The sequence below is a fragment of the Anabas testudineus genome, chromosome 10 (genome assembly GCF_900324465.2).
Source record: "Anabas testudineus chromosome 10, fAnaTes1.2, whole genome shotgun sequence".
Classification (NCBI taxonomy): Eukaryota; Metazoa; Chordata; class Actinopteri; order Anabantiformes; family Anabantidae; genus Anabas; species Anabas testudineus.
In genome coordinates this window covers 7,673,708-7,701,544 of record NC_046619.1, presented here as the reverse complement: position 1 = coordinate 7,701,544, position 27,837 = coordinate 7,673,708, and the positions used below count along the sequence as shown (strand labels likewise).

General features: G+C 43.1%; 1 protein-coding gene across 2 annotated transcripts in view; it reads left to right on the top strand.

Moving 5' to 3' along the window:
- ppp2r2ba (protein phosphatase 2, regulatory subunit B, beta a) overlaps positions 1–27,837 on the top strand; it is a 35,569-nt gene that overhangs the window by 5,647 nt on the left and 2,085 nt on the right. The window contains exons 1-9 of one of the 2 annotated variants that reach the window (XM_026357789.1): positions 11,860–12,676; positions 20,325–20,422; positions 20,701–20,866; positions 21,711–21,823; positions 24,101–24,278; positions 24,405–24,569; positions 26,748–26,917; positions 27,497–27,588; positions 27,698–27,821. In XM_026357789.1, the coding sequence (XP_026213574.1) occupies positions 12,607–12,676; positions 20,325–20,422; positions 20,701–20,866; positions 21,711–21,823; positions 24,101–24,278; positions 24,405–24,569; positions 26,748–26,917; positions 27,497–27,588; positions 27,698–27,821 (1,176 nt within the window). In that variant the 5' untranslated portion in view covers positions 11,860–12,606. Of the gene's footprint in view, positions 1–11,859; positions 12,677–20,324; positions 20,423–20,700; positions 20,867–21,710; positions 21,824–24,100; positions 24,279–24,404; positions 24,570–26,747; positions 26,918–27,496; positions 27,589–27,697; positions 27,822–27,837 lie in introns of those variants that run through there. The other variant, XM_026357790.1, reaches the window with a different exon arrangement.

Sequence of the window (27,837 nt, the reverse complement as noted above, 5' to 3'; positions counted from 1 at the left end):
CTTTTTAAGTTTTGAGACGTTAGACTAGAAGAATAGACTATCTTGGATGAAACTTTAATGAGGTTGTGCAGCACTGGAGAAGAGCAGATAATGACACAGGAGATAATAAAACCTGTTATAGGAGCTGTTCATCTTTAAAATGATGCTACTGAAAGAAAAACAAATTCCCTGACAGGTTTTTGGCTGTAAAACTCACACTCAAACTGAAAGTTCGTGCATTACACTGTGTGCTGGGAGAAGTACAGTATAAGAACATGTGGAAGACTCTAACCAAGGGTGCTTTAGTGGGTATTTCTTTAGTGACAGGTTATGTTGAAACATTGTTGAATGGGGGGAAAAAACTGAAATTATTATTTGGTTTTAAAAAACACATACTTACAAGTGTGAGGATGAGGAAATGTAAGCACAGCAACAGAACCTAGTGTTAGTTTGCTAACACGTTTATTACAGTGTGTCTTCACAGTGGTTATGTATGTGCTACCCCCAAGTGGCACAAAATTCGTTTCTGCATGTTACAATAACCTATATTAGAAACACCACACTACGATGTGCTGCATATCCACATTGTCATGGACAGAAACGTTGATGAGAAGACTGCATTGAATGTATCAACCTGTGGCATGTTTTGGTTTAAATATTAACAAATATGTGATGCAGGAGGTTCTGGGAGCATAAATGTTCACTTGACTTCGTCAGGAAAAATAAAAGTCGTAGAGAAAAAAGGATTATAGATAGAAACATGGGGACCCAGCTGGTGTTTCCCCTTCTGATTTCTTAAAGTGCCCCTGATGTGGCTGACATTAAGTTCCCTGGGGAGAAGAGGGTGACTGTCATAGCAGGTTTCCCAGGAGTGCAGTGACAGATGAGCAAGAACCAACACCATCCTGACTCGAGTGCTGTCACGACTATATAATATAGTCAAAGGGTAAGGCTTGGACACTCCCATACACATAGTTCAGAAATACAAACCCAACCCGAAACAGTCCAGTAAGTCAAAAAGGTAAGACTAGAAGTGAGCCAGAACTATCGCATTTGACCTCAAGGTCAGAGGCCCCTGGGGGCTTTTCTGAACTGCCTAAAGAAACCCAACCGAAAGGAGCAGTGTCTCTAATCCATTTAGATCTCGCTTTCGACGCCTGTTTGTAGTATCCAAGCATTGTTTTTCAATATCCCTCTGAAAATAGCTGGCTATCGTTGCAGAGTCATCACCGTCCTGTTTGTACAGAATAACCAGAGGGATAGGATCAATATGTAGCAGGGATCAAAACCAAAACATAGTCTGGAGCAGAGAGGGCTATAGATAGAGAGCTGTGTATGTGTCTGTCAGCACCACGGACAGTGTATAGTATTGTGTGTGTGTGTGTGTGTGTGTGTGTAACAGAGTGCGAGAGGGAGACTACACCACTCCTCATCATACTGTAGTGAAGGCTTTTACTGTTCTGTCTGAATAGTGTTGTACACATAAGACATGACACTGGATTAATAATGCAGCCTAATGCTACTCTACTGTATGAGGCAGCAGACAGCAGCAGTACATGAAGTACCAGTCTGTCTCTACTTTCTGTCTCTTTTTTCACTCACTCTGGCCCCCCCACCCCTACACACACATACACACAAGTACACAAAACACACAACCCTCTGCACTGACAGGATGTCACATGATGTCACACGATGAGTCATAAATCAGCAAACCAGTTATCATTCTGTTTCTATCTGCTCAAATTATGTATCTCTAGTTTTAGGCGTCTAATATTTACAATTTTTGATAAATGGGATCTATATACAGCACATCTTATTTTTAGCTGTTCTTGTTGTGCACAAAAAGAAGCTGGTGGAGTTCTCGTGCATGAACATTATTAGTCATCAACTAGGCCTATTTAGACTGGGGATAAGATACAGGAAGTAGTGCCTACAGAGATTAGTGCAGTTCCTGATCAATAGTCATACAGGTGTGTCATTATATAATGCACATAATACAGAACGTGTTTCCTTTATTAAAGCCTCTATGTCCTCATGTTACATTGGGACTAAAGTGTTATTGCTAATGTGTCTATATCTATGCAGAGTCACGCTCACCATATGATGAATTGCATTAACTTGATGATCTTCGACCTAGCCTGCAGACTAGCAAGCTTAGTTTTGCAAATGTGTACATTTTGGTTTTTCATTTCTTTTATTTATCTTTTAGGACAAAATACTTTTCTGTAATCAGCATTCTTGTCAGTGTGCCAATGTAAGCCAGCTGGCTAACAGTCCACTTCAATTCTTTGGCAAATGTTCTTGAACCAATGAAGTGATGGACAACAAGGCTCCATAAAAACAGCAAGAGAAACTAAAGACAGTGCTGATGTCACACAGATAAAAGGGAAACTGCAAAACAAAGCAACTAATCTGCTGAACAATGCTGACTGTTGATCACCGTTTTGACAAATGCAGACATGCAGAGATGCAAATAAAAAGTAGCATAAGAGGCAAAAATAAAACTCAGCAGTTATTAAGTTGATCAAATATGATCAAATGGTTTGTGTCCAGGTTTGCCTCCAGTACAGTAGCAAGTGTTGGGATGGTATTCCAAGAATTGCACTTGAGACTTAAGATTATATGTAATATTATTTTAGTAATCCAGCTTTGTCTGGAACTTAACCAGGTTTCAAACCCCACCACTGACACTGTTACTATTCTCTGGATTCACTTCTCTCTTTCCTTCAGTGGGATTATCCAGATGGGACTGAATAAGCCCCTGTGGGATCAGCACTTGTTATCTCATTAGCTCAACATATTCAAAAGCAGAGGACAAGAAATGGGCGAAAAATAAAAAAGATGGCAGATGATTGTGTTTATTAATCAGTATTAATAAATATTTTATTTACCATTCAACCTGTCAACATTAGTCTTTAGATAAATTACCTATCTAGACGTAATAGTCTGACTAAAACTTGAAAATGTGTTGGTAGGCAGAGAAAGTTCCCTCTCTGTTATATATATGAGCTTTGTTCTGTTTATACCCAGCCTCGGCCCTCAGTGATTAGCTCACATTGATCTGACCAAATGGCTCTGTGACCCACGTAGCATAAAATGAGCATAAAATGTGTTCTGAGGCCTGGTGTGTGCCAAAGTACAATACTGACTCTAAATTAGGTTTCCCACCAGCAGCCAATTTAGCGCTTGGTAATGACTTACAGTAAATATTTTTGAGGGCCGAGACACGACATGACCAGAGCGATCTATCTTGAGAGCCATTGCCTGTGCATTGCCTCATATCAGACTTGCCCAAAGTCACATAGTGCTAGGTTGGTTTTGTAGTGCCACTTTGGCAAAACTGTACCGAAATAAAGTAGCATTAGAGTAGCAGCAGAGCAGTGGCTGACTGTGATTTAGACGGCTGGGGACAGTGGGGTGTTTTTCATTGAGCCCATCTGGCCTGTTTGAAAGTGTTGCTGAGTCTAAAAGAGGCGGTCATGCGGTAGAATAGAGAGGGTGATGGATGGGGTGATGGATGCAAGGGGAGGGGAGAAGATGAGAGTGCAGATTTTGGGGGGGGAGGGGGGATCTTTTCCGGTAGAGTTGAATCTCAGGCTTGGCTACGGCACACTGCTCTGCCTGTTTACATACCAAGCTCTTCACTCTGGCTCCTAACCAGCTTCAACCAACCAATGTTCCTGAACCCCACAACCCACCCACTCGCAGTGTTTCTCTTTGCATCTCTGATATTTTGGCTCAGCCCTCTCTTCGCCCTCTTCATCTCTCTGACTCTCATTCATGGCCTCCTTCCTTTGGCTTTTCTTACCTTCACTAACTGTTTCTCCGCCGCTGTCAGCCCTTTTCTCTAGCCTTCCGGTAGTACAGAGGGGTGTAGGATGGGGCCAGGGCCTCCAGGTTTCCATAGCGATACTTTGTGTCCTGATGTCATTAGTATTGACGGTGTGCAGCTAGGCCAAGCTGTCCTGGCACCGAACCTGTTTACTGTTTACCCCAAACTTAAACCTTCACTATTAGGGTTGGTCGTCTGATCAATGATTCCTTACATTCATATTTGTATAAATGAAGGTAAAAGCAATAGAAAAACAGTTTTTAATTAAATTGTCCCATGAAAAAGCACTTAGTGTGAAGCAGCATCCTCTGGTTCTCAGAGCTGGATTTGCATCAGGGAGAGGCTTGGCCCGGTAGAAATAGCTGTTTCATGAAGAAACATCCCCTCTGTCTGCTTGCTCACTGTACGATTACTGAAGCATGTCTGTAGAGCACTTCTCCCAGGCCGACTCCACCATCTCGCTCTTCATTCCTTTGGCTGCTTCGCTGCCTCTGTCAGTCTGTCTTTCTGAGGAGATGGACGTCTCCTTAGCATCACCCCCCTTGGAAACGTATGTGCTTGCTTGTGTGCCCACGTGTGTAACCTCGTGCATCTGTGGCGAAGACTCAAGTCACAGGGCAGCTCCCCCTGGCTCCATCTCTTACAGATTGCTCAGCTCAGAGATGCAGAACATCAGCTGACAGGTTGTGACCTCTGTGTTTTGGCTGTAATTAGTTCTGCTTGGCGAGGGAGGCCAGGGGTGGACAAATTATGGATCCCATATTGATGATCTCATGTGACATGTAGGGAGAGCACATCTCCAGCACTTACAAGCACAAATATGGCATTGCTTCTACATAAACGAACTCTCTTGCATCCTTGTATCCTTCATATATAATATAATGGCTGAAGATTTCCTCGGTGCGCTGGACTAAACATTTAATGCACTGACGGAAGGTTTACGGAGCTCCACCCATCCAGTCCTCCTTTTTTAAATCTAATTTAATTTAATTAGCTATTTCCCTGTCTGTGATTTTCTTAATTGTTTTGGGACAATTTTTGTCTAGCTTTTCAACTTTTGCATACTGATGATTGGATTTGCCACAAAATCCACTTAATATGACTAATTTATTCCCCGGAGTATTCTCTAACAAATGCATGTGTGACCCTTAAAACTACTGCTAATCCAATCCATCCAATTATGTTGAAGGAGACTCTAGTTGTGTGTGTGTACGTTTACATGTATGTGAACAGTGAAACTCTGTCCCTAACGTGGTCCATGACAGACCATAAACTGTTTCACTCATTTCACACACACACAGCTGTGATCAGGGCTGTAAGTTTTACAGGCAGACACTTTGCTCATAAAACAGGCTGTATGTTGCTGTACGGCAAGTTAATGGTATTAACCGAGTGGATTTCCCAACCATGCAACGTTTTATTTTGCCAGATGGTGGTGCTCTAGGATTAGGAGTTTTTCACACACTAAAGCACTTTTGCTCTGATGCTGAAGCTCTATTTAATATATAATATAATATAAAAGTGTGTATAATGTCTAAGAGATAGATAGATAGATAGATAGATAGATAGATAGATAGATAGATAGATAGATAGATAGAATAGAAGTATAAAATAATCTATCTACGTATTAGTATGCTTCATAATACACTGTAGACAGAATGAGACTTTATATGCTTCATTGTTTCCTATTTCCATTACCTGCATATCATTTCACATCAACAGCAGAAAGTGTTTTTGACAGACAGCCAGCAGGATAAGCAGACAGATGGACGGAGCACTTTTGCCAACCTCTCCTCACACACTGCTACATCAGAAATGGTGAATCCCTGAGGCTACTTTGCGACAGAGCTCCCTCATGTGAGATCAATACATTGAGCAGTAAAAATTAAGCCCTGTTCAAATGAGAAACTGGCTGGGTGAGCCCATCGACATGTTTCTATTAAAACAAGTGGCATGAATTTATCATCACGGTGGAAGAGGCTGATCCCACCTTGAGCTTGTCTTCATGTCTGCGTGTGTGTAAGGGGGTTCGTGTGGTTTTAGTTGATTGAAAAGTGAGGATGGACAGCTTGCCACCCTATGGGCACCACAACTACAGTCTATCTGTGATCCATGCTGGCAGCTGCTCTGCCAAATGGGATTTTCCTGGAGATTACAGCCTCTAAATGCGACACGCTTGCATGTGTTTGTCTTTGTTGTTGACAGAGAATGTGTGTGGACTATTGTAATAAAGCTGCACGTGTTTCTTGTGTGTGTTTAACTGTGTGTGTGTGTGTGTGTGTGTGTGTGTGTGTGGAGGGGGGGTCTTGAACCGAGGTGCACTGAGAACATGTTCTGTTGTCACATGGGGCTGGTTGAAACATGACTGAATGGCTGCAGGGAACCCTCTCTGGCAAGCCGTGGTGACAAAAAAGGGAGGGAACGTGTTCAGATGTGGGGTCAGGCTTTTTCCACACTGCTGTTACTCTTATTAGCAACATTAGCTCATATTAAATATGCACAGGCTGGTGGATCTAATGGTTACTGCAGCTACAACAAGAAATGTGGATATATAACTGTTTCATTCTGGTTAGAAATACATAAAATGTTGTGTGTTCCTGTTGATCAACAGAACACAGCAACAATTATACTAATTGACTATTAATGCCAGAGATTTTTAGGCAATTTTGGTTTTTCCTTAATTGGTTAATAAAGTTTTTTTTGTGCTTTGAACCATTGCAGGGAAAAATAAGCAATTAAAGGACATCAGCTTTAAGAAGTTTAAACTCACATTTTCTGACAGTTAGCAGACCAAATGATAAATTGATTAAAGAACCTTATTTGCAGATTAAACACAATTTAGATAGCCATTCATTGCTTTTCTATGGCAGATTATTTTCTCACATTTAGGTGTTTTGCGCCAAACTTGTGTAGACTAGAAAAAAAAACGTAAAAAAATATATACTAAACATAAATGCGAATGTGAAAATAATCTGTCTAAATGAATACAGGTGATTACGGGTGAATATTCTGTTGATTGACTAGTTAATTAATGATCACATTTACTCATAACATAGACATAACCCAATCTACAGTCTTGCCATGTAACAACTAAAATATGAAATATTTAGGGATATTTTAGAAGTTGCATTTTTTTTATTGACTCTATGTTGTAGCTCCATGATTGTTTTGTGGATTTTATTATTCTCTGTGGAGAACTGTGCACTGGCTTGAGCATAAGCTGTGCATGGATCCCCGGTCATGTATGGGAAAGGTGGCTTTGTAGTCAGTCACTAACCTGCTTAACCTACTTTCTACTAACCGGTCTTTTATCTCTCCACAGAAGGAATGGGCTGTAGGATAAATATAGCATACTTAACAACACACATACTGTGCGTCCAAGCTTTCCAAGGAACGCAAATGGTACTGCGCTTTCTTATATTTCAGGGTGTTTACCCTTAATGCATCACTCATAATTTCGCTAATGAAATCCAGCTTCACTCCCAACATGAACTCCTCGTGTTCGGCCCATTAACCCAACTGGTAGAAAACGTGTTGGGATGCGCTTGAACCTTTATTGAGATGAATATGACCAAAATAATGACATTTTAAGATCTTAATTGTGCAATTATGTAGACAGCTGTTATGTTGCATTGCAATGCCAGTTCAATTGCAGTTCCCTAGCAACCAGAGAGGTACAATGAAATGATTTTCTGTTAAGTGGCATCATTTCCCCTCAGCGAGACGAGTGTGTATATTCACAACACAACCCAAACCCTACAATGTGTGCATGTTTTTACACCTTCAGGCTAATTTTTACATCGATTACTGCTTGTAATGTTATAATGCAACAGAAACAATTGCGTGTGCGTGTTTTGTGGTGGGGTGTCTTGTATGTAGGCATCCATATGGGTAATTTGTGCGTGTGTGCACCCTCGAGGTGTGGCATAGCCCGAGAAATAGCCGCGTTGTTGCAAACAAAATCATTTCAGTTGATTAATTTTCATCCAAAACGCAACATTCTGCGCTAATCATTGTACACGCATTCTTTTCAATTAATTCATTATCAAGGGAGGTAGAGAGGGGAGGGGAGATTGGGGGAGGGGAAAGGAGAGTCAGAGGGGAAACAGAAAATCCAATCCTGCTGGTCTGAGGTCTCGGAGCAATGGAGCATTAGTCCCATCCTGATGTAATTGGAATGGCACCAAGAGTAAAGCCTGCTGATTTAGGGACACAGCCTCTAGGCTTGATTTAATGCCCTTTACCAAAACTAGACATCCATCTTTTTATCTTTCTGTGCTTCCCTCTCCCAGGTCCTCCAGCCTCCTCTATGTCGCTCCCCCACCCTATTGCATGCGCTTACATACGGCTACTCACTATATCTCCATCTGTAGTCTAGTAACAGAGCAGCAGCCACATTTTATGTTTTTTTTTAAACCGGCAATGCTATAAACACCCAGCAGAGTGAGTCTTTTCCAGCATTTTATGTACTCCTTATGACATTTACACACTTGAATGGGTGTGTTTTACTCACAAACAGGTTGTGTTTTAACGTTGAATAAATATCTCCAGAGAAGACCGCAAAGAAAGGGCAGACTAAGCAGGTGTATTCAGGCCAGGGTGCTGCATCCCCAGGGTTTGCTGCTGCTCAGTCCCCTGACAGATGGACTGCCAGGACAATCCTATTACCCCCATGTGTTTAGCAGTTCTTAATGCCAGGGTGGGTTGCATAGCTAATGGAAAGCAATGAATGTTTGGAGGGAGAATCTCATGCTATTGAATGATGATTTGTTTGATAACAAGGAGACGATCTAAAACCAGTGAACAGGCAGTAAAAATTAAAACCATTAGGACTTTGTAGCTCAGCTGGTGCACTCCCATGCAGCTCGTCTCACTGAGGGACGTCATATCAAATCTGCTTAATTACAAAATAGGCTTCACTGTATATATTTCACACAGTCACACACAGTGATTATATTCTACTAAAGATGAGTGGATAATGATGAATTTAAAGGGGTGTTTATATGTTTCTATATACAGTTAGGGTTGTTTTTTTTTTTCTTTACATTACAGTTATAAGGTAAAGTTGCAATTTGGCGCTATATAAATAAACAGAATTAAATATTTCACACATTTGTTTTGCTGTTTTTGTTTTGGTATACAATGTACTGTGAGAAGATTTTTTGCCATGTAAAACAACAACAGTTACCACCGTCAGTTATAATATAATCAAATACAAAGTAGTCACATTTCTTTCAGCCTTGGTTGCACTTTTAGTGCTAATTAGCAAATGTTAACACTCAAACAAGCCAAACGAAGATAGTCAGCCTAATACTGGCCAAAGCACGCTAGTATGCTTCCGTTAGCATTTTGTCAAAGCAACTGTGTTCATAAATGATGCCTTAAAGGGCTACTAGTATGGCTGTAAACTAGTCTTGTTGCAAGATTTTTGCATCAGTGTAATTCTGTATCTTTATTTTTCAGGTCAATCATTCACCTGATCAATCATAGACATTCCTATATTTACACTTACGGACAATACAGAACAATTACTTTATCATGGTAAACATCTGCATTGCTGTAGAACTCACTATGACAGATACTGAATTAGAGGATTTTCTCCTTGTTGTCTATACCTACTCTTTCTTGTAGACACTTTAAAAGATCCATCAAACATGTATGTGGTCCATTATGGTCTGGACAAGTGGAAATCAAACATTTACACAGTTATGTTGAAAGGTTTTATGTCTCCATTAGGTTAAGACACATTCAGTGGAAATTAGCAGCACAATATGTTCCAAGGTCCTTGGTACAGTTCATATGTTGATTTTCCTGTTTGATTAAATTTATTTTGTGGTATTAAAGATGTCGTTTTGGTTTGAATAAAGACAACTCACAATTGAATCCCTTCAAATCAATATGAATTACCGCACAGTGATATTTATTCTCTTTTAGTTGTTCCATTATTTATCTCAATATCTCGTCTTAAATAGATTTTGGACTTTGATTTTGATCGACTGTGATCCTGAGAGAACGCGAAGAAATATATCCGTGCTGCGCTGGTGTGCCAAATATCTATACTCTGTCCGGAAGCATTTGCTCCTGTGTTCATGTGTGTTGCTTGGTATGCAGACAGCGCCTTTGCCGTCTGTAGCCCGACACCGGCATCCCCAGGTCAAGCAATTACCACACATCAAGGAAAGCAATTGGGCATGACTAAAATATCATTGCCATGTGATTGTGTCCCTATGTTTGGTGCTGCTAGAGCCTAATTTAACCCACTTTGTCCATGCGATGGAGGAGAATTGAGGACACGCTCTCCAATTCCGGTGGCCCCCTGAGCATTTCCTACAAGTCTGACACACAGCAGCTGGGCTGTAGACGCTCTGTCACTGGTCTCAACCCAGCGAAGTGGGAGATGCGGTGTAATGAATGAGAGAAGTGAAGTAGCAGAAGAGAATAAGTGGAAGAAACTCGAGGCCTTAGAGTACATGTTCTGAGAATGTGTGGATTGACGTGGGATCGCTAAGCTAAACTGTTTCTAATCAGAGATTTTTTCTACCAGCCCGAGAGCATGTGAGGTCAGATTTGATTTGATAGGAGAGATGGGGGTAATGGGAGGAAAGTGGAGGGGGGGGGGGAGGAATATGGTACACAGACAAGGGAGAGATGGTGGATGTTATTAGAGAAACAGCATTGATCCCAGGCTCTGGCTCGGAGCAGCATCCTCCTCTTACTCCTTCATTACACAGTCAAATATCTCTGTGTCTTTAAATCCCGCCCTTTATCTGTCTGCCTCACCTCCCAAACAATTTTGACAAACCTGAACCTTTCTTCCATGTGGCTTCATTCTTCTAATTCCATTGTTTCACTGATTCCATTTCAATTTCATACAGTCTTGCTGCTCAGCTGTAACTTAGCCGAAGTCTTTGTGCCGTGTGTTTCTTTTGTCCTCGTAGACACTGTTTAAATATTGATAGAGATGGGAAGTACCGCTGACCATTCAGTCAGATCTGAGAGGGTCAAGGATGGCGGAGTTTCTCTGCAGATTTCATTAGGGGAGCAGAGGACTGTAAACATGGAGGCATGTGAATCACAGGCCGTCGTCGACACTCCAACAGCCTTCATTATCCCCCTGCATGGGTAATGCCCTGTAATGTATTCCGATGGAGATGGAGGTTGGAGGGTGATGGGGTGTAAAATAGCATGTGTAGGAAGGCCTTGTTTTTTTGCTACGAGCAACCTGCCTCCCTCACAGCCAGATCCCCATTAGAAGAGGAGCAGAGGATTGAATGTGCAAATGGTCCCATGGATTAGAGAGCTAATGCATTTAGGAGAGGGGGCTCCACAATCTCTTTATTGCTGCTGCTGATGTGTGCTGAGGCTCGTGCAGGGGAGATACCCAGTCCCTTTGTGGAAGCCGAGAGATTTAGGGTAAAGTGAGTAGATAAGGGCAGGGATGCGCTGCAAGCACATGAAGCCACACTGGTGCAACTCACACACACAAAGACACACACACACACACTCATCAAAGATTATAGGGTGACCAGAAGAAGGCTTGTTGTGTGTGGTGTTATTAAACTCAGCATGGAAATGAGATCTTTCCAGAAAGAGGCGCAGACGGCAGCCTTACTAATCTAATTAATCAGCGTCTAGGCTTTTTAAAAATGTCTTCCCTCTCTGTTGCTCTCTCCTTTCCAGTTTTCTGCTTTGCTAAACCCACCCCTACTGTACTGCTGTCTCTGTATGTCTCCCTACTGGTTCATTTGAACCTGAACTTCATGAGTGTTTGTGTCTTTGACACAGTCTGCTGTGTGATGCACAGAGACCTCTGCTGCAGGATGGAGGGGTGGTGATGCAGGATCTATCAGGCTTAAGAGGCAACCTGCTTCCAAGCCACAGCAGCTGTTGGATTTGCACGCATAAACCTAGTTGGTGGTCATCCGGCAGCAAGTGAACAGATTTTGAACTATCTCCACTCAGCTTCACCTTTGCAGCTTGTGTGTGTGTGCATTTTTTTTTTTTTTTTTTTAAAGAGCCGGGCGCAGGAGAGCATGGGAGGGGCACTCCTCTGCTGAGCAGCAGTAGCAACAGCAGCAGCAGCAGCAGCACAGGGGGTGAGAACAGCACAGTGAGTCAGCTGAGGATGCCGGGATCTCAGGCGCCGGTTCGCTCCGATGAATGAATGAAACAGAGAGAGAGAGACAGAGAGAGAGGAGACCCTGAAGGACCCGGAGACAGAGAATGGCGAAGATGACATGTAGATGCTGAAGTGATCGGAGCAAGCTTGTTGACGCATAATCCCGCCCGCCCCGCTGGCACTGGGAGGGGGCAAATCTAGACTGCCTAAACTCAAATCCTCCAAAAGAGATTTACGGAGTGCGCTGCTACTGCTGCTGCTGCTGCTGCGGGTTCAGCCACCTTCTAGAAAGAAGACAGATCACTTGTGTGTCTTATTTTTTTCACCTGCTCTAGTGACGCCCTGAGGTACATTTTAATAAGTTATCTGAAGCTACGGACGTAATGCGCTTGAGCCATTAAGGGATACGATCCACTGTTGGCTGTCACTGCGTCGCGGACAGTGCGCTCTTTGATGCGTCCTGAGGTGTGGACCGGACCTGCCCGTACGTCGTCATCACCATCACCATCACCATCATCATCATCACCAGGTTTTTGATCGCGTTTGTGTTGATTACACCGAGAGATCTGGAGCCATGACAGGTCCCCCGCTGGTCCCACAGCCCGCCTGCTGACGGTACCCGGCAGGATGGGAGCAGGTCTGCCGCTTTTAGGATCCCGAACCAGCCGATTTATCAATGGAGGAGGAGAGTGACACCCGGAAAATCAACAACAGCTTCCTTCGCGACCACAACTATGCAACCGAAGGTATTTAAAACGATGATTCTCCAAAAAGGTAGAGTCAGGGGAACATCCTAGAAAAAAATAACTAATCACTAAAATGGATTACTAAATAATAAGCAAATGCCACTTCGTGGACTAATATATTGGCCTTATGTGGCCTGTACGCATATTAAAGGTTATTTGTCATAAGCATTCAGCTTGTAGGTTTAGAGTCAGGTGGCATCCCATCATACCTGTTATATTAAGGTGACCATCCTGAGGAATCAGGGCTTTATAGACTTGTCTATATGGACTCTGGGCAATAACCCCCCCACTATACAGCTGCTTCAGCAGCAAAAAAAAAAAAATGATGAAATTGTGTTTCCCTCATATTTTCTGTGTTCACTTGTTGAGAGAATGAGACAGCGACAGGAAAGGTGGCCTAATTTTAGAAGACAGCACATTGAAATATGGATTCTCTCCCTCTCTCGCTCCCCCTCCCTCACACACACACACACACACACACACACACACACACACACACACACACACACACACATACACACACACATTTTTTTACTGTACATCTACATAGCCTAGCACTGAACAAAAGCTTTTCATAGCAGATACCCTTCATGTGACGTGTGTTTCCTCCCCACTGACCACACATCAACCTCGGCTCAAACTATCTGTCACAAGCAGTTTAGAGCATTGATCTACATAAACCATTGATTTACAGGTATAGGCTATCATTAATCTCATTACTGGCTTGGTCCCCATTCAGTGATTACGCAGATCGGTTATGGACATTAACTGCTGTGGTGATATCAGTAAGATAATAAAAGCACTGGGGCCTGAGGCCTTTCCATTATACAGACTAAACACACCATAATGTCATTCTGTATTGCTGCAATCCATTGTATTAACTCTGAGCGCAGCAGTTTTAAACATCACTGGACATTTAGTCCACAGATTAATACAAGACTTCAGTCACTATTTACCTTCTAGTGCTAGAACTTATGATTACTGATTAATGTGCTGATTATTTTCTCAGTTAATTGGTTACATTACGTTAATGAAATGAAAAAATGTCCCTAGTCTTTTCAGACCAACAATCCAAAACCTACAAGTACTTAGATTACCATAAATGGCAAGAAAAATAATCAAAGCCTGACATTTGAGACTCCGTAACCAAAGACTATTAGACTGTGGATTGATCCATTACATCTCTCTCTCTCTTTGTTTAGGACAGAATAATAATTATCTCCTCAACAAATAAGTGATGATTAGATACTGTACTGACATTTGAAATGAGCACTGCCTTTGTCTGTACTGTTAGTTAAAAATCTGTGCACTTTGTTTTATTTGCAGACTATTCAGCTTCATATTAATAGTCGCTGCCGCTCTGGGGATGCCTTTAATTCTTTCACACCAGACACATTTCACCACCCACTTACCATAAGGTTTCAAAAGCAACAAATACAGACAAAATAGACCCAAAGTATACTGGAATATTACAGAACTAGGAATCAAATGATGTCTTCACAAATAGCAGTAGATTTTAGATGCCAGACCTCAATAAAATGAAATAGAGGTTATTGGAGGGTGTATATGGCTGCAGGGTGGGTCAAAGTAACCGCAGTTTCTCCCAATTGCCATAAGCTCAGGTTACAGATGCCACTGCAGGTTGGTGGCGAGAAAGGAACAGTACAGAAGGTGCAGATTCTTGTTTCATTTCCCCCCCCCATAATTTAAATATGGGAGAGCATCATCATTTGCTCAGCTTGGGCACTTACAGATGATTCCCTGTCACTGTTAAACACACAGTCACTGGTTCATAGCGAGAGGAAGTGAAGTGGGGGTGGAGTGGGTGTGATGGATATCTTTGTTTGATGTGTGCGCTGAGAAGAAAAACAGGAGGGGATCTTCTTCTTCCAGCTTCTCCCTGTGTTGCCTTCTCTGTGTCTCACTCTTTCACTGAGTCTTGATCAGTTTATCAGGAGAAAGTGGATCAGAGGTATACAAGTTGTAAAATACGTCTGTTTAAAGCATACAAACGGTGCAGTCAGTGACCCATCTGTGCTCCTCAAACAAAGAGTCTACTTTCGTTATTCTTTATAGCTAGAATTTATGACTGATCGTCACACCTCATATATCATGAATGAGGATGTGTGCCCATTGACTCTCTCGCGCCTTGTCTTCTAAGTGGAGTCTGCAACCAAAGATCAGATAGGCCGCTGTCTGGGGCCACCGCCTATCCTCATAAATTCACCAAAGTGCCCGTGTTCCATCAGGCCCAGTCTGTTCAGATCACCCACACACACTCACACATATATGCAGAGGTCCCTGATGAGTGGTGGTGAGCTAGAAGGGATTTCCCTCAGGCCGTGCTTGCCCCCCAGCAGCAGGACACTTTAATGATGTCACATTTTAATGATGTCACTTATGCTGACCTTTGCCTTGAACCAATCCCATGCCTCAGTGGGCGGTTACACTGACTCCGTGTGCACACACTAATGGGACTAAAACTGTGCTGGTCATCCGGATTCAGGTATAGCATTCTTCTCAACCTGAGAGCATCGAGGCATCATCGCTGTGTAGTTGAAATGAAATGTAATTAAATTACACTCTCATTTGCATTCACCAGCCGCTTCTAGATGACATAGTGCTAATGGTGATAGGATGGATGGTCCCGGGCTGTGTGTGTTTCGTCGCTGACGTGTACATGAGTGTGTCTTGAGTCAATGGACTGTTACAGTCCTACAACATTGGGTCTCAGTTCATTTTCATAATCTCCACCTTGCATGTTCCGGCAATGAATTAAGTTGTCATACAGCACAACACCACATTAGGTGTTGAAATGTAAATGGATCCATTGCTGAGATGCAGACCCAACCTAACGTCTGCTTTGATATTGATTTCTGGTCCTTTACAATTTAGCCACTGGAACAATGACCTAAAGATCTATTGGCACGACATGTAATCCCTTCCTCCTTCTCTCCCCTAGCTCCTCTGTTCCCTCTTTCTCTTTTGCCTTTGCTGCGTATATATCTGTCTGATGTGAGCACAAGCTTGCGTGTGATGTGACCCCTCTCGCCCCACTGAATTCTGATGCAGTCCCGTAACAGAGAGCTCGCAACCTTTATTGCTGCTGCAGATGAGAGCAGCAAACCTGGTTGCCTGTGCCAAGACAAACGGCCTGGGGCCCCACTTTAGGACCCCTGCATAAAAAGACTTAGCCCACCATACCCCCAGGTCCCATCCATTATTCACTATGAAACACTCAAAACACAGAGCCCCGCCTTGGCGGATAGGGCAAGAAAGATAATGTCTATGCGTGTGTGTGTGTGTGTATGGGGGTGGTGGGATCTTAATGGCAAGCTGTGAAGTTGGGGCAAGTCACACTCCTTATTCAGCAGCTGCTTTCATCCCCTGATTAGCTTCTTATTAAGTCTGCAGCTCCATGAAAATTTAATGAGAAGTTATTAAAGAATACCCGTGGTGTTGCTACTGTAGGATGATTACAAAAATATCCCATTTCTCAACTGCAGAACAGCTTCCTGGTCAGTGGACTTGAGGTGCTGATGTCATAGATGTACAGGGTGGGAGTCATTCAGTGCACTCCTAGCCTGAAGGGTAAGCAGAGTTTGACCTTTCTGGACTCTATGATAGGAAACATTTGTAAGTTTTGATAGCTAATTCCTGAGTCCTGTTGAGTAAGCAGCATCAGTCGAAATGCTTCATGTTCTGACGAAAAGGTCACTGTAGATACAGGATTTAGGTCTGTACAGCAGCAGTCTTATCTTTGATTCACTTCGGTCTTGGAAACGGGGAGATGAAAGGGATTGCATTAAAGCAACACAGACAGATAGAGAGGGAGAGACAGCTTTTGTTTTGGTGGTGGATTATAATTCTATGCGCCTTCGCATCCCCCACCATCCCCCTTCTACATTTCTAAGAGAATACCAAATAACAAGCATTTGAAAATCATCTCTCTTGGTATTGCTCACAGAAATTGATCACTTATTTCATTGCTATTCACTGCTTCACCTGTTATGGTGTTTCAGCCTGTCCCGAGTTGTGTCTGTAGGCAGACGTGAACCACGGCGACGTGTTAATGAAGTGTGAGAAGTGAAGCACTAACACGTCTCGCCCATTTCTCCCTCAAAACCCCGGCATGAGGGGATACACGAAAAAAACGCGCTCACACGTACATACTTGCACAAAAGAGGATGCACACCAACACAATCAGACACAACACACACGCGCACACGCACACACACATAGAGCCTCAATCTCGAGGGGCTGATCCTGAAGAAACCAGGTTAATTAGCTTGTTCACTCCACATCTTACAAAGACTCATGCTCTCCAGATGAAGAGAGCTGCATTGTACTCTGCTGCTTTGTGCGCAGCTAATAAAGCCTAATAAACTCTTAATCATATGGCTGGGTAGCAGACCAGTAGGTAGCAGGGTGTATTGAACATTTGGATTGATCTCTATTGTTGCTGTCAGCTGCTTATTCAGCACAGAAATGGTCTATTATGTACAGCACTTGTGATACATGCCTGTGTGTTTCCATGCTCCTGAAAGAAAAGAAGTGCTTATTGATACGTATTGTTGATTACGGTGGAAGAAACGGGAGGGGGAAGTGAAAGAGAGCCCAGAACAGACCAGAATTATCCCCGCGCCTGATCCTTTGACGCAGGGAGCTCAGCACAAGTGCTGTAATCCTCCCCGCTCCTCTCCATGTCTCACACTAACAAAGCATTTACAAGACACCATGTTGCTCATGTCCTTCCCTTTACCTGGAATTGCTGTACGCTACTTATGCAACTGGCTCATCATGCAGCCACACCATTATGGGTCTGTGTGTCTTACACAACCCTCCAGTGCCACCAGATCATGCCTCAGCGTGTTTTTTTGTCTCCCCTGACAGGATTATCTACTGTCTAGAGGTTAGCCAGGATGCTCCTATTTTGGTCTTTGCTTGTGTCTACCGATGAGACTCGCTGTCCAATCTTTTATTGACCTACTTAGAACAACAAGCCTCTCTGGACTTCCCCACTCACTATCACTGCTTTTACTGGTCCTTTCTGTTATGCGTGATAGATGTTGCATGCTTGGGCATCTATAAATACATTCAATAATCTCACTCCCCTCCCTGTGTTTCTGGCTTCTCGTGCACTGTTTTCATTCCAGAATCGATGCATATCTATGTTTCCATTCAACTGGTTTGACTCCCAATTCTATATTGCATGCTCCTGGGGGGGTTACTGTGGTTATATTGGTGGAATGAAACAGATCAGAGCTGTAATATGCCTGTTTTATTCCAGTGGTACATACGCACATCACAGCAGCAGTCCAACAGGCTTGTCTGTGTTATTACTAGTGATGGATGTGTGTTATCTCCACCATCTCTGTGATGCACGCAGAAGCACTGACCTGTCTGTGTCAGACCTGGCTGGCCACAGGATTTATGGGCTTCATCTGGCTATGGTCTGCTGATGAAGCTGTGTATGTGTGTGTGTGTGTGTGTGTGTGTGTGTGTGTGTGTGTGTGTGTGTGTGTGTGTGTGACGGAGAGAGAGAGTGAGTACTCATTTGATCAGCCAAATCACCAGCCTGCTGTAAATTCCACTCCACCCTGAACCTGCTGATGCTCACGTAATAAAGATCTGATGCAAGTGGAAGTGATGCAGAAAAAACTCACCCACCTGCAACTCTGCTGCTAATCAGTGTGTGTCCCTTATAATGGAATTTCAAAAAAAAAAAAAAAAAAAAAAAAGCGTTCAAACTCAATTCCATCAGTGGCTTGAATACATGGTTTGAATACATTTGCATGAGGAAAAAACTTAATTTAGGGAAGCGTTCCATCATGTTTCAGCTTCATTGGCTCTCCCCAGTTCTTCATTCAGTGAGATGATTGAAGGATGTATCCATGTGTAAACTCGTTAAATGGCAACCATCAATTACTGTTTCTCCTCGCTGACTTAACGCGTTGATGATGAAGGAAGGAAAGAGAAGAGTGTGAGTGGAGGATTGGCTGAGAGAGACATAAAGAGAAGATTTGATTTAGGAATTTTGACCACTAAGCTGATTCCATTCGATTCACACCAGTAGCTTTTGCCCTGTGGACACCATTGTGTGTGACAATGTCTGTGTGTGTGTGTGTGTGTGTGTGTGTGTGTGTGTGTGTTGGGGAGCTGCTCAACACATCTCAAGGCAAGCATGAGGTCGATGCACACAGATGCAGAGAGAGACAACTATAACGTCTGAAAGGGTGTGTGCAACAACAGTATGGTGTGTCAGTGGGGTTCTCCCAAGCTGTAATTAGGTCAGAGTGTGTCTTGTCTGTGAAATGTTATTAGTTTCTAGATTAGGATCGACCTCGCCCCCCCACCTTATGCCATTATCAACACGTGGCCATAAAAATCCTCCTGGTCCCATCTCTGAATGTGACTTTGTCAATTAAATGAAACAAGGGGAGAACACACACACATACACACAAACACATGATGCTTAGTCATTTTCACCATGCGCAGCATTTATATGGAGCACTGAGCTCGTGTGCAGGGACTCTATTGTCTGAAGTTGTGTGCTGCATTGAACTGCACACATTCACGCAGATGCAGTAGCAGGTTTTTCACTCTATTGCAGCACTCTCTCTGTCTGCTGAATTACAGCTAGCATCAGCAACTAAGTCTGAGAGCTATTGGCACACACACACACACACACACACACACACACACACAGGCACATACAACCCTCTGACTGCTGCTAGAGATGGAAACGGTCTCCATAGCAACATTCGCCTCTTCTGTTCGGCGCTCCACCAGTAGCAGGTCCACAGAGGGCGTGGGGGGTACAAAACAACACTCTCTCTCTCTCTCTCTGTCTCTATCTCTGTCTAATATTATTGTTGCCGTTAAACAGGGGGCTACCCTGTGCTGTGGTGTGTGTATGTGTGCACGAGACAGATATTATGCTGTCCCCTTTTTAGCCTGGGGCTGTATAATAATTACAGTCACCATTAGCCTCTCCCAAATTCAAGCAGATGTATGTCTTTGAGGTGGAGAGGGAAAGCTACCTTAAGGGTAGGTGTCTGTTATTTACTTTTTAGCAAATTCTAACTATGCAGAGAGAAATGTTGGCGGAGAATAAAGGAAGTGGTCATATGTTATAACTATTATATTTTTGCTATGCTGTTTATGCACTGCACAGATTGAAAGTGTGCTATACGTGCATGGACATACTGTATATTAGCTGTAGAAGTCCATGTTTTAAAGGTTTATTACAGTGTTTTTCAATGTAGCAAAGAGCAGTATGGGGTTTTACAGGCAATGATTGCGTTATTACTGTGGCTGCAGCACCCTTTCAAAAGAAGGGGTGCAATTAAATGACACAGATTGGCTCACTTCAATCAGACAAGTGGCTGAATTCATTGATATCACACAGTGACTCGCGCAGTGGTTTGCCCTAACCCATATTTCACCAAACTAGGGTATCTGTGGTGGAGAGTCCTCTGTGGGTTTGTCACGAGATTCCCCTCCCTTCCCCTGATGTGTTTTCTAGAAGTCACTCTACCACATCTCAGTGAAATGTTTTCTTTTTGTCTGACTGGTACCTTGACAGCTTTGGGCATGTCCACACTGACATTTTCTCCCCCTCTCTGCTCTGCTTCCTGTGTTGCAGCTGACATTATCTCGACGGTGGAGTTTAACTCATCGGGGGAGCTATTGGCCACTGGGGATAAAGGAGGCAGAGTGGTTGTCTTCCAGAGGGAGCAGGAGGTAGGAAATGCCAACAATGCAACGCTAATTACACTGGCCTTCTGCTGAAAGGACTTGACAGCCTTGAAACATTGAAGTTGGATTGTTTGCTTTGAGATAACTGAGCAAAGGGGAATATTAAAAATGATTGCTTAACGGAAATTGAAAGTAAATGTCTTAATTCTTTTTTATTTTTATTGGCATTATTATCATTTTACACATTGTTTCAAACCACCAAAATTGATTTTGAATTCTATTTAAGATCCAGTGGTACCAAATATATGTATTTTGTTCTGCAGAGTAAGAGCCAGCCTCACCGTCGAGGGGAGTACAATGTTTACAGCACATTCCAGAGCCACGAGCCGGAGTTTGACTACCTGAAGAGTTTGGAGATTGAGGAAAAGATCAACAAAATCAAATGGCTTCCTCAGCAGAATGCTGCCTACTTTCTGCTCTCCACCAACGGTCAGTAAGTTAGATGTCTCTGGTACTGTAGGAGTGACACAACTGGCAATGTGGGCAAAAAAAATCTATCATGAGAGTGTGTTTAAATATCAGTGTATGGTTGTCATTACTCAATAACAGTGTTAGCTAAAATCAGCTGATGTAAAAAGAAATGTTGTTCACTCAAAAACATCTTTTGACTGTTTGTGCGAACTGGTTTTTAATTTACCCGAGCAAGTGGAACCAGGAGAAACGTGCGAGATTGAGGACTTCATGCATGGCTGCTACAGCAGGAATCGACACATATATTTCAAAGCGTGTGCCACCACACACGCTATACATGCACACTAAGTCAGACACACACACACACACACACTCACATATCAGCAGAGAGACGTCTTGCAGATTGTAGGCTTCATGCATGGCTGCTACAGAAGTGCAAGCTGTGGCTGGAGCAGATGGTGGAGGGTCCTGTGGTGATGGCCTCGCTCCTCTGACACCAATATTGACAGCGGAAATTAAAAGAAAAGAAAAAATAGGCAAAAACCTGACTGCTGCCCCCATCCTCTTCACTAGACCAAGAAGATTGAATGTAACTGGTGTTTGCGTGATGCAGAATTGAAAAGCGCCCAGATGGCTTTTTCAGGCTGAGCGTATACTGCAAGCAGGGAAATGTAGTCAACTTGTAGATTGATATCAAAGACATCAGAATCTACACAGGAGCTGCCATTCATCATGCTCACTGGCTCCTGCCCAGCTACATGCCAGATTGGCTGCCCAACCCCCCGCATCCATCTTGTATCTGAGATTCACTGTAGTGAGCCATGATCTAAATGCATTTGTGTGATGTGTCCATCCATCTCAGACAAGACGGTGAAGTTGTGGAAGATCAGCGAGCGAGACAAGCGTCCAGAGGGCTACAACCTGAAGGATGAGGACGGACGGATACGTGACCCATCGACTATCACCTCGCTACGGGTAAGAAGAGGTCACGCTAAACCATCAGTCTTATCACCTAAAACATCACATACACTATGATTAAATGCTTGCCTGTCTATTTCAAGCTTGAGATACGTTCAAAATGAACAGACTCTGCTCCACCATGCTCTGCTACACTCACTCACCCAGCACTTCACTCGTTGATATCATGAAAATACAATAAATGAGTAATCTCTATTTACCAGTCCAGCAAAAATAATTGAAGGGTATGATTCTCTGACATAGATTTAGAAGTAAATATCTGCACTGCTGGTCACACAAGCCTTTGACAGCACCTGTCTGCATTAAGATTAGTTCTGGGGCATATTTCTAGTAAAACTTATTACATATATATATATATATATATATATATATATATATATATATATATATATATATATATATATAAAGTTATGTTTCATATCTTTAAGACAGTAAGAATTATGAGAATTTACTGTTTCACTTCATATGTAATCCCAATTTCCATAAATGCCCAATAAAAGTGCATAATTTTAAGTCTTCAAATGCATGCATGAATACTAATGTAGAAGTTATTAATAATTCCTGAAAATATTAATACAACATTAAGGACTCCATTTCATTAAAGTGCCCCAATAAGCCATGGCAATATGAACCAGCTCTGTCTTTCCTGCTGTGACATGTCAGAATGTGACGTGTCTGTGAAAAGGCCTACCCTCAGTCTAAATAAGTACAGCTCAGATAAATGACTTAATGAATATGTAACGTTCACTTATTATGCTATGATGGCCTGGAATCAGTGTCTGGAGCGTCTTAGCAATACAAACTGTTATACATCATATGTCTCCATGCAGTTGGTCTTTTTAGATACTCGCTCACACGCTCTGTTTCAGTATTGATGGATGACAGTGTGACACTAGCCAGCACACATCCACACAGCAGTTTTTGGGGCAAATTTGAACTGAGACTGACAGAAGAAAGTGAGAATGAGTGATCAATATGCTCACTGAGGTGAAGACCATGAAGGGATCACCGCCCCCCTCACCCCCACACCTTCTCTCTGTCATTCTTATCACTCCAGTACCTCTTTAATTTTCACACAAAGCAGGCAGGCACATAGGACAGTGTGACTGTGTAGATGTGTGTGTCTGCCATATTAGATTAGTGCTGTGTTCAGCGTGTCTGTCCCTCTTTGTCTGGCTGGCCAGGGGATCATAGCAACCTGGAGGAAAGGCCGGGGACTGTGGCAATCCTGTTTAGAGGCTGTGAAATCTGTTCTGGGGGAGAAAGTACAGCAGGAGAAGGAGGAACTCTGTAATATTGGTTTAAAATGGAGGAAAAGAAATATTTATGATTTATTATATTTCTTTAAACATAGACATGTATAAAATATGTACTTTTTATTAAAGGGTAAACTTGTTTTTTTTAACTGGGATATATCTGGTCATTGTGAAGGAACAGGGGCAGATTGAACATGGTAACTGTCAGTGTTTGGGGGTTATGGGTTAATACGATCTGTGTCTCTCTGGACAGCCAGTGAAAGACATGGAAATGAAGTGACACCCATGGAGATACAGCAGCCTGCTGGGCTGCCGTGTCTCTCTGCCAGTGCCAGCAATGTACGAGAGAAAAGGGGAAGAAGCAGTCGATTTGTTCTCGCCTCTCCCTCCCCTCCTTTCTCTCTTTGTCTGGGTTTTATCTGGCCAACGGGGGGTTGCATGCAGACTGGTGCTGAGCATCTTTGAAGCCCGAGCAGCGCTGTGCAACTGTGTCTGTGTATATATGCATGTATGTGTGTTTGTGTCTGTATGTATGTGTGTGTGTGTGTGTGTGTGTGTGTGTGAGTGAGAGAGGGCTCATCTTAATTCTGCAGAGTTCAGTTATCATTCCTCAGCAGGTCCTAGCGATGCCCTCAGGCCATTTCTCTTTCCACCTCCTTCACTTTTTCCATTTTTTTGACACACACACACACACACACACACACACACACAAATAACAGAACAGGAGTGAATACTTCAGCAGTTCCGTGCAAGAGTGAGAGAGTGTGGGGGAGTCGCTGTGTAGTAAACAGACATTCACCGTCTGATTGAACCATCTCATCAAACAGCCCCGGAGCCCCTCAGTCTCTGTTTCATTAAGATTTGTGGAGTAAATGTCATATGAATCCCTGGAGCCATCTGATTGGGGCTGTCTCACACACACAATGAATGAGTGTTGCAAAAAACATCAAAGCCTTTTTTTGATGTGGTTCTTTACATTTAGTTTTCCTTTTTCTAATGGACTCATCTTCACCCTCAGGTGCCAGTGCTGCAGCCCATGGACTTAATGGTTGAGGCTACAGCCAGACGTGTATTCAGTAATGCGCACACCTACCACATCAACTCCATCTCTGTCAACTCCGACATTCAGACGTTCATTTCCACCGATGACCTCAGGATAAACCTGTGGAACCTGGAGATCACCGATCGCAGCTTCAGTATCCTCTTTACTTGGTCTTTTTCAGTGTTACATGAGAATCAGATTGTGTTTTCTGTCCACTAAAGGAATCAAATTCATTCAACAGTCTAAAATTCAAAGTTTGTCCTAAGCACCTGTCTCTCAGACATTGTGGACATTAAGCCATCCAATATGGAGGAGCTGACGGAAGTGATCACCTCAGCAGAGTTTCATCCGCAACAGTGTCACACCTTTGCCTACAGCAGCAGCAAGGGCTCAATACGCCTCTGTGACATGAGACAGGCGGCGCTCTGCGACAAACACTGCAAATGTAAGTATCAAAAACATATGTATCTTATGTATGTTCTTTCAGTTGCAGTATTTGATTGTGTTACGTTAACTGATTCTTATTGCATGACGCCAAGATTTCAGGAATACTGAGGTCATGAATCTAGTTTTCTAAACTCTACTCGACTTTTCAAAAATATAATTTCACCTAATTTTAGCACATTTGAATGTTCAATTTTTCTAACAGACTTTAGAGGAGAGTCCATTTTATCGTGCCATTTTGAATTGAAATACTGAATCCACTGATTTTAATATTTTTTCCCTTTCTATAGACTAATTTAGATTTTTAGTCAACAACACATCAGAGTCAGGGTTAAGAAATCCATTGTGTGTAATTGCACAATGGAAACTAATTTTCCAGGTCACAAAACCCTCCAAATTCTCAGAAGCATCATCAAGGACATGACCTTGGCATCCTCCATGGTTTTTTGTGATTGGTATTAAACTAAGCAGCGAGGGTGTGGAACCAGGAAATAACACTGCAGATTCATGTCAAACTGAAACCTATGTCAAGACAAAGCATGATAGAAAACAGAGAGACATAGGTCCGCTGTTGCTAATTTCATACTCAGTATTTCTGTATTTCTCAGCTTTGTGTGACTTTGACATGCAACCACTATTGCTAACCAGTCAATAAATCTTTCTATGTGTCTCAAGCAATGAATGGCCTTCTCTAAAGCTCAACATTAGTTGCATACACTTGGGCTGAATGAATAATGAATACATTGACATTTTCTCTGGAAAGTCAATGGCTTAAGAGCAATCGCATTAGTCCCTCATGGATACACCTTGTTGTTCAATAATGTCAGTCATTTCCTCAGACATATTGACGAGTTTGCTGTCGACAACTGTGCCCTAACACGGCCTGTTGAATTTCACATGAGCAATTGGGGGTTGACAAAGACAATTTGTGGATTTGGTGGATTTAGGACTAAAATTTGGAGTTGTGGTATTCACAGCTGCCCTCTGATTGGTTGATATTGACATGTACCTGTCATTCCTTGACAGGGGGCTTGCAGTGCACACACATGCACACACACAGAGTAGGCAGGTGCTTTTGTTAGCCTCAGGACAGGCTTGTTAATACTACCTACTATCTCACTGCATTAATGTGTATGGGTTAGAGTGAGTATAATGCCCTCCCTCCCACAACCACTCACACACACACACACACACACACACACACACACACACACACACACACACACACACACACCTAAATCTCCTGTTCAAATAAACCAGAAACACCTACTGATTCATACTGTATCCCCTCCTGTTCCACTGGTATCAATCAGCTATAGAGAGAGTGTGGATGGATTGATGAGGGGTGGGTGGAGGAGAGAGGAGGAAAGGATTGCCAAAGCCCTGAGCCCCAAGATAGAGAGAGAGGGACCAAACAGCCCCCCTGCCAATTCCACAGGGACCCCATTATACACCCCTGGAGTTTGATGGGAGGGAGGGCAGGGACGCACACACATGCATATATACATCTACACAAAGCACACGCCCACTTGTACACAAACACTCATTCACTGACATACAAATCCAGCGGGGCTCAAATGGGCCCAGCACTTTGACATTGATTTGTTTTTCTTATCCATCTTTGCACCCCCCACCCCCTTTTTTTTTCATCTCTGACGCCGTATCTCTTGTTAGACTCCCTACTGACACATCATAGAGCTATTCTCCAGGTCTCAGCTGAGGATGGGGGAGGAGAGCAGAATGGTGGTGGTGGTGGGGGCATTTTTGGAGGGAAAGAGAGGAGCTGAGATGGGGGGAGCAGGAGGGGGAACAGTAACTTGACAGCTAACGATGGAATGCCTGGCTCTTATCCCCAGCGTGCTGGCCTGCACACAGATCAGCAGCTGCCAAAATCAATATGAATCATAACCAATATTTACCCAGCATGCTGACCCATGACTGTCTCCCTAAATACACAGAGATGTAATCCTGTGAAGAGATGCAGCTGCTGCAGCAAACCCCGCATCCAGGCATTGTTGTGGCTCTTATTGTTCACTAATCACGGCCCCCACCACCTAAACAAAATTTGCTCAGTGTTTTCTCAGTGTGAATGATTAAATGAAGGAAAATCTCTGAGCAGCGACCGCCTACGGTGAAATATCTGTTGGATAACTTGCTTTTTGTGCCTTCTCTCACGTAGACTTTGAGGAGCCGGAGGATCCATCCACTCGCTCCTTTTTTTCTGAAATCATCTCATCCATCTCCGACGTGAAGTTCAGTCACAATGGTCGCTACCTGATGACGAGGGACTACCTCACTGTCAAGGTGTGGGACCTTCAAATGGAGAACAAACCATTGGAGACATACCAGGTATGCTTTCTTCTTCATGCTTTTATGCACCTGTTGGACAGCTGGTAGGCCTCCAAGGGTAAATCTCAACTGCTGAAATTAGTAAATAATGGTTAGGCCCAGATCAAATCAAAACGTATTGATTTAAGCCTAATCACTCAACATAATCCTGTTTCACTGTCACTGTGTCATCTATACTGATTACCCCAGGAGGTCTTATTGACTGTCCGTAAGAAAAGACAGATAGCGTCTGTGCTGACGCAACATGAAGGGCAAAACCTCCCACTGTGTGGTCACCGGGGTCAGATCTACACTATCTGATCAGGAGGAAGCCGTCTTAAGGCAGTTCATGATTGATAAGGCCATCAGCTAGGCTCAAGGGATTCTCTGTCCAATTCTAGCTCTTCCTCCAGCTGCCACCTAGCATCTTAGAGTAGGTCACCGGGTCTGAAGGGATTACTGAAAGTAGAGCTTGTAGTTGTGTAGCTTATGGTCCACTGTTGCACAGTTGCACTGAAAGGCAATGTGAGGTTGTTTAGTTGGAAAAGTGCGACCACTTTTCACTAACTTAGACAATCGTTTTTCACGTTGTTCTTTCAGGTTCATGATTATCTACGGGGCAAACTTTGTTCTCTGTATGAGAATGACTGCATCTTCGATAAGTTTGAGTGTGTCTGGAATGGATCTGACAGGTGAGGTGACTTTCAATCCGTCCTTCAGTGTCCCTTTCCATCCGTGCATCCATCCATCCGTCCACACATCTATCTTAATAACCCTCTGTTCTCCTCTGTTGCTCCTCAGTGTCATAATGACCGGCTCCTATAACAATTTCTTCCGAATGTTTGATCGGAACACCAAACGTGATGTCACACTGGAAGCGTCCAGAGAAAACAGCAAACCCAGAGCCATTCTCAAGCCTCGCAAGGTATACATATAACTTA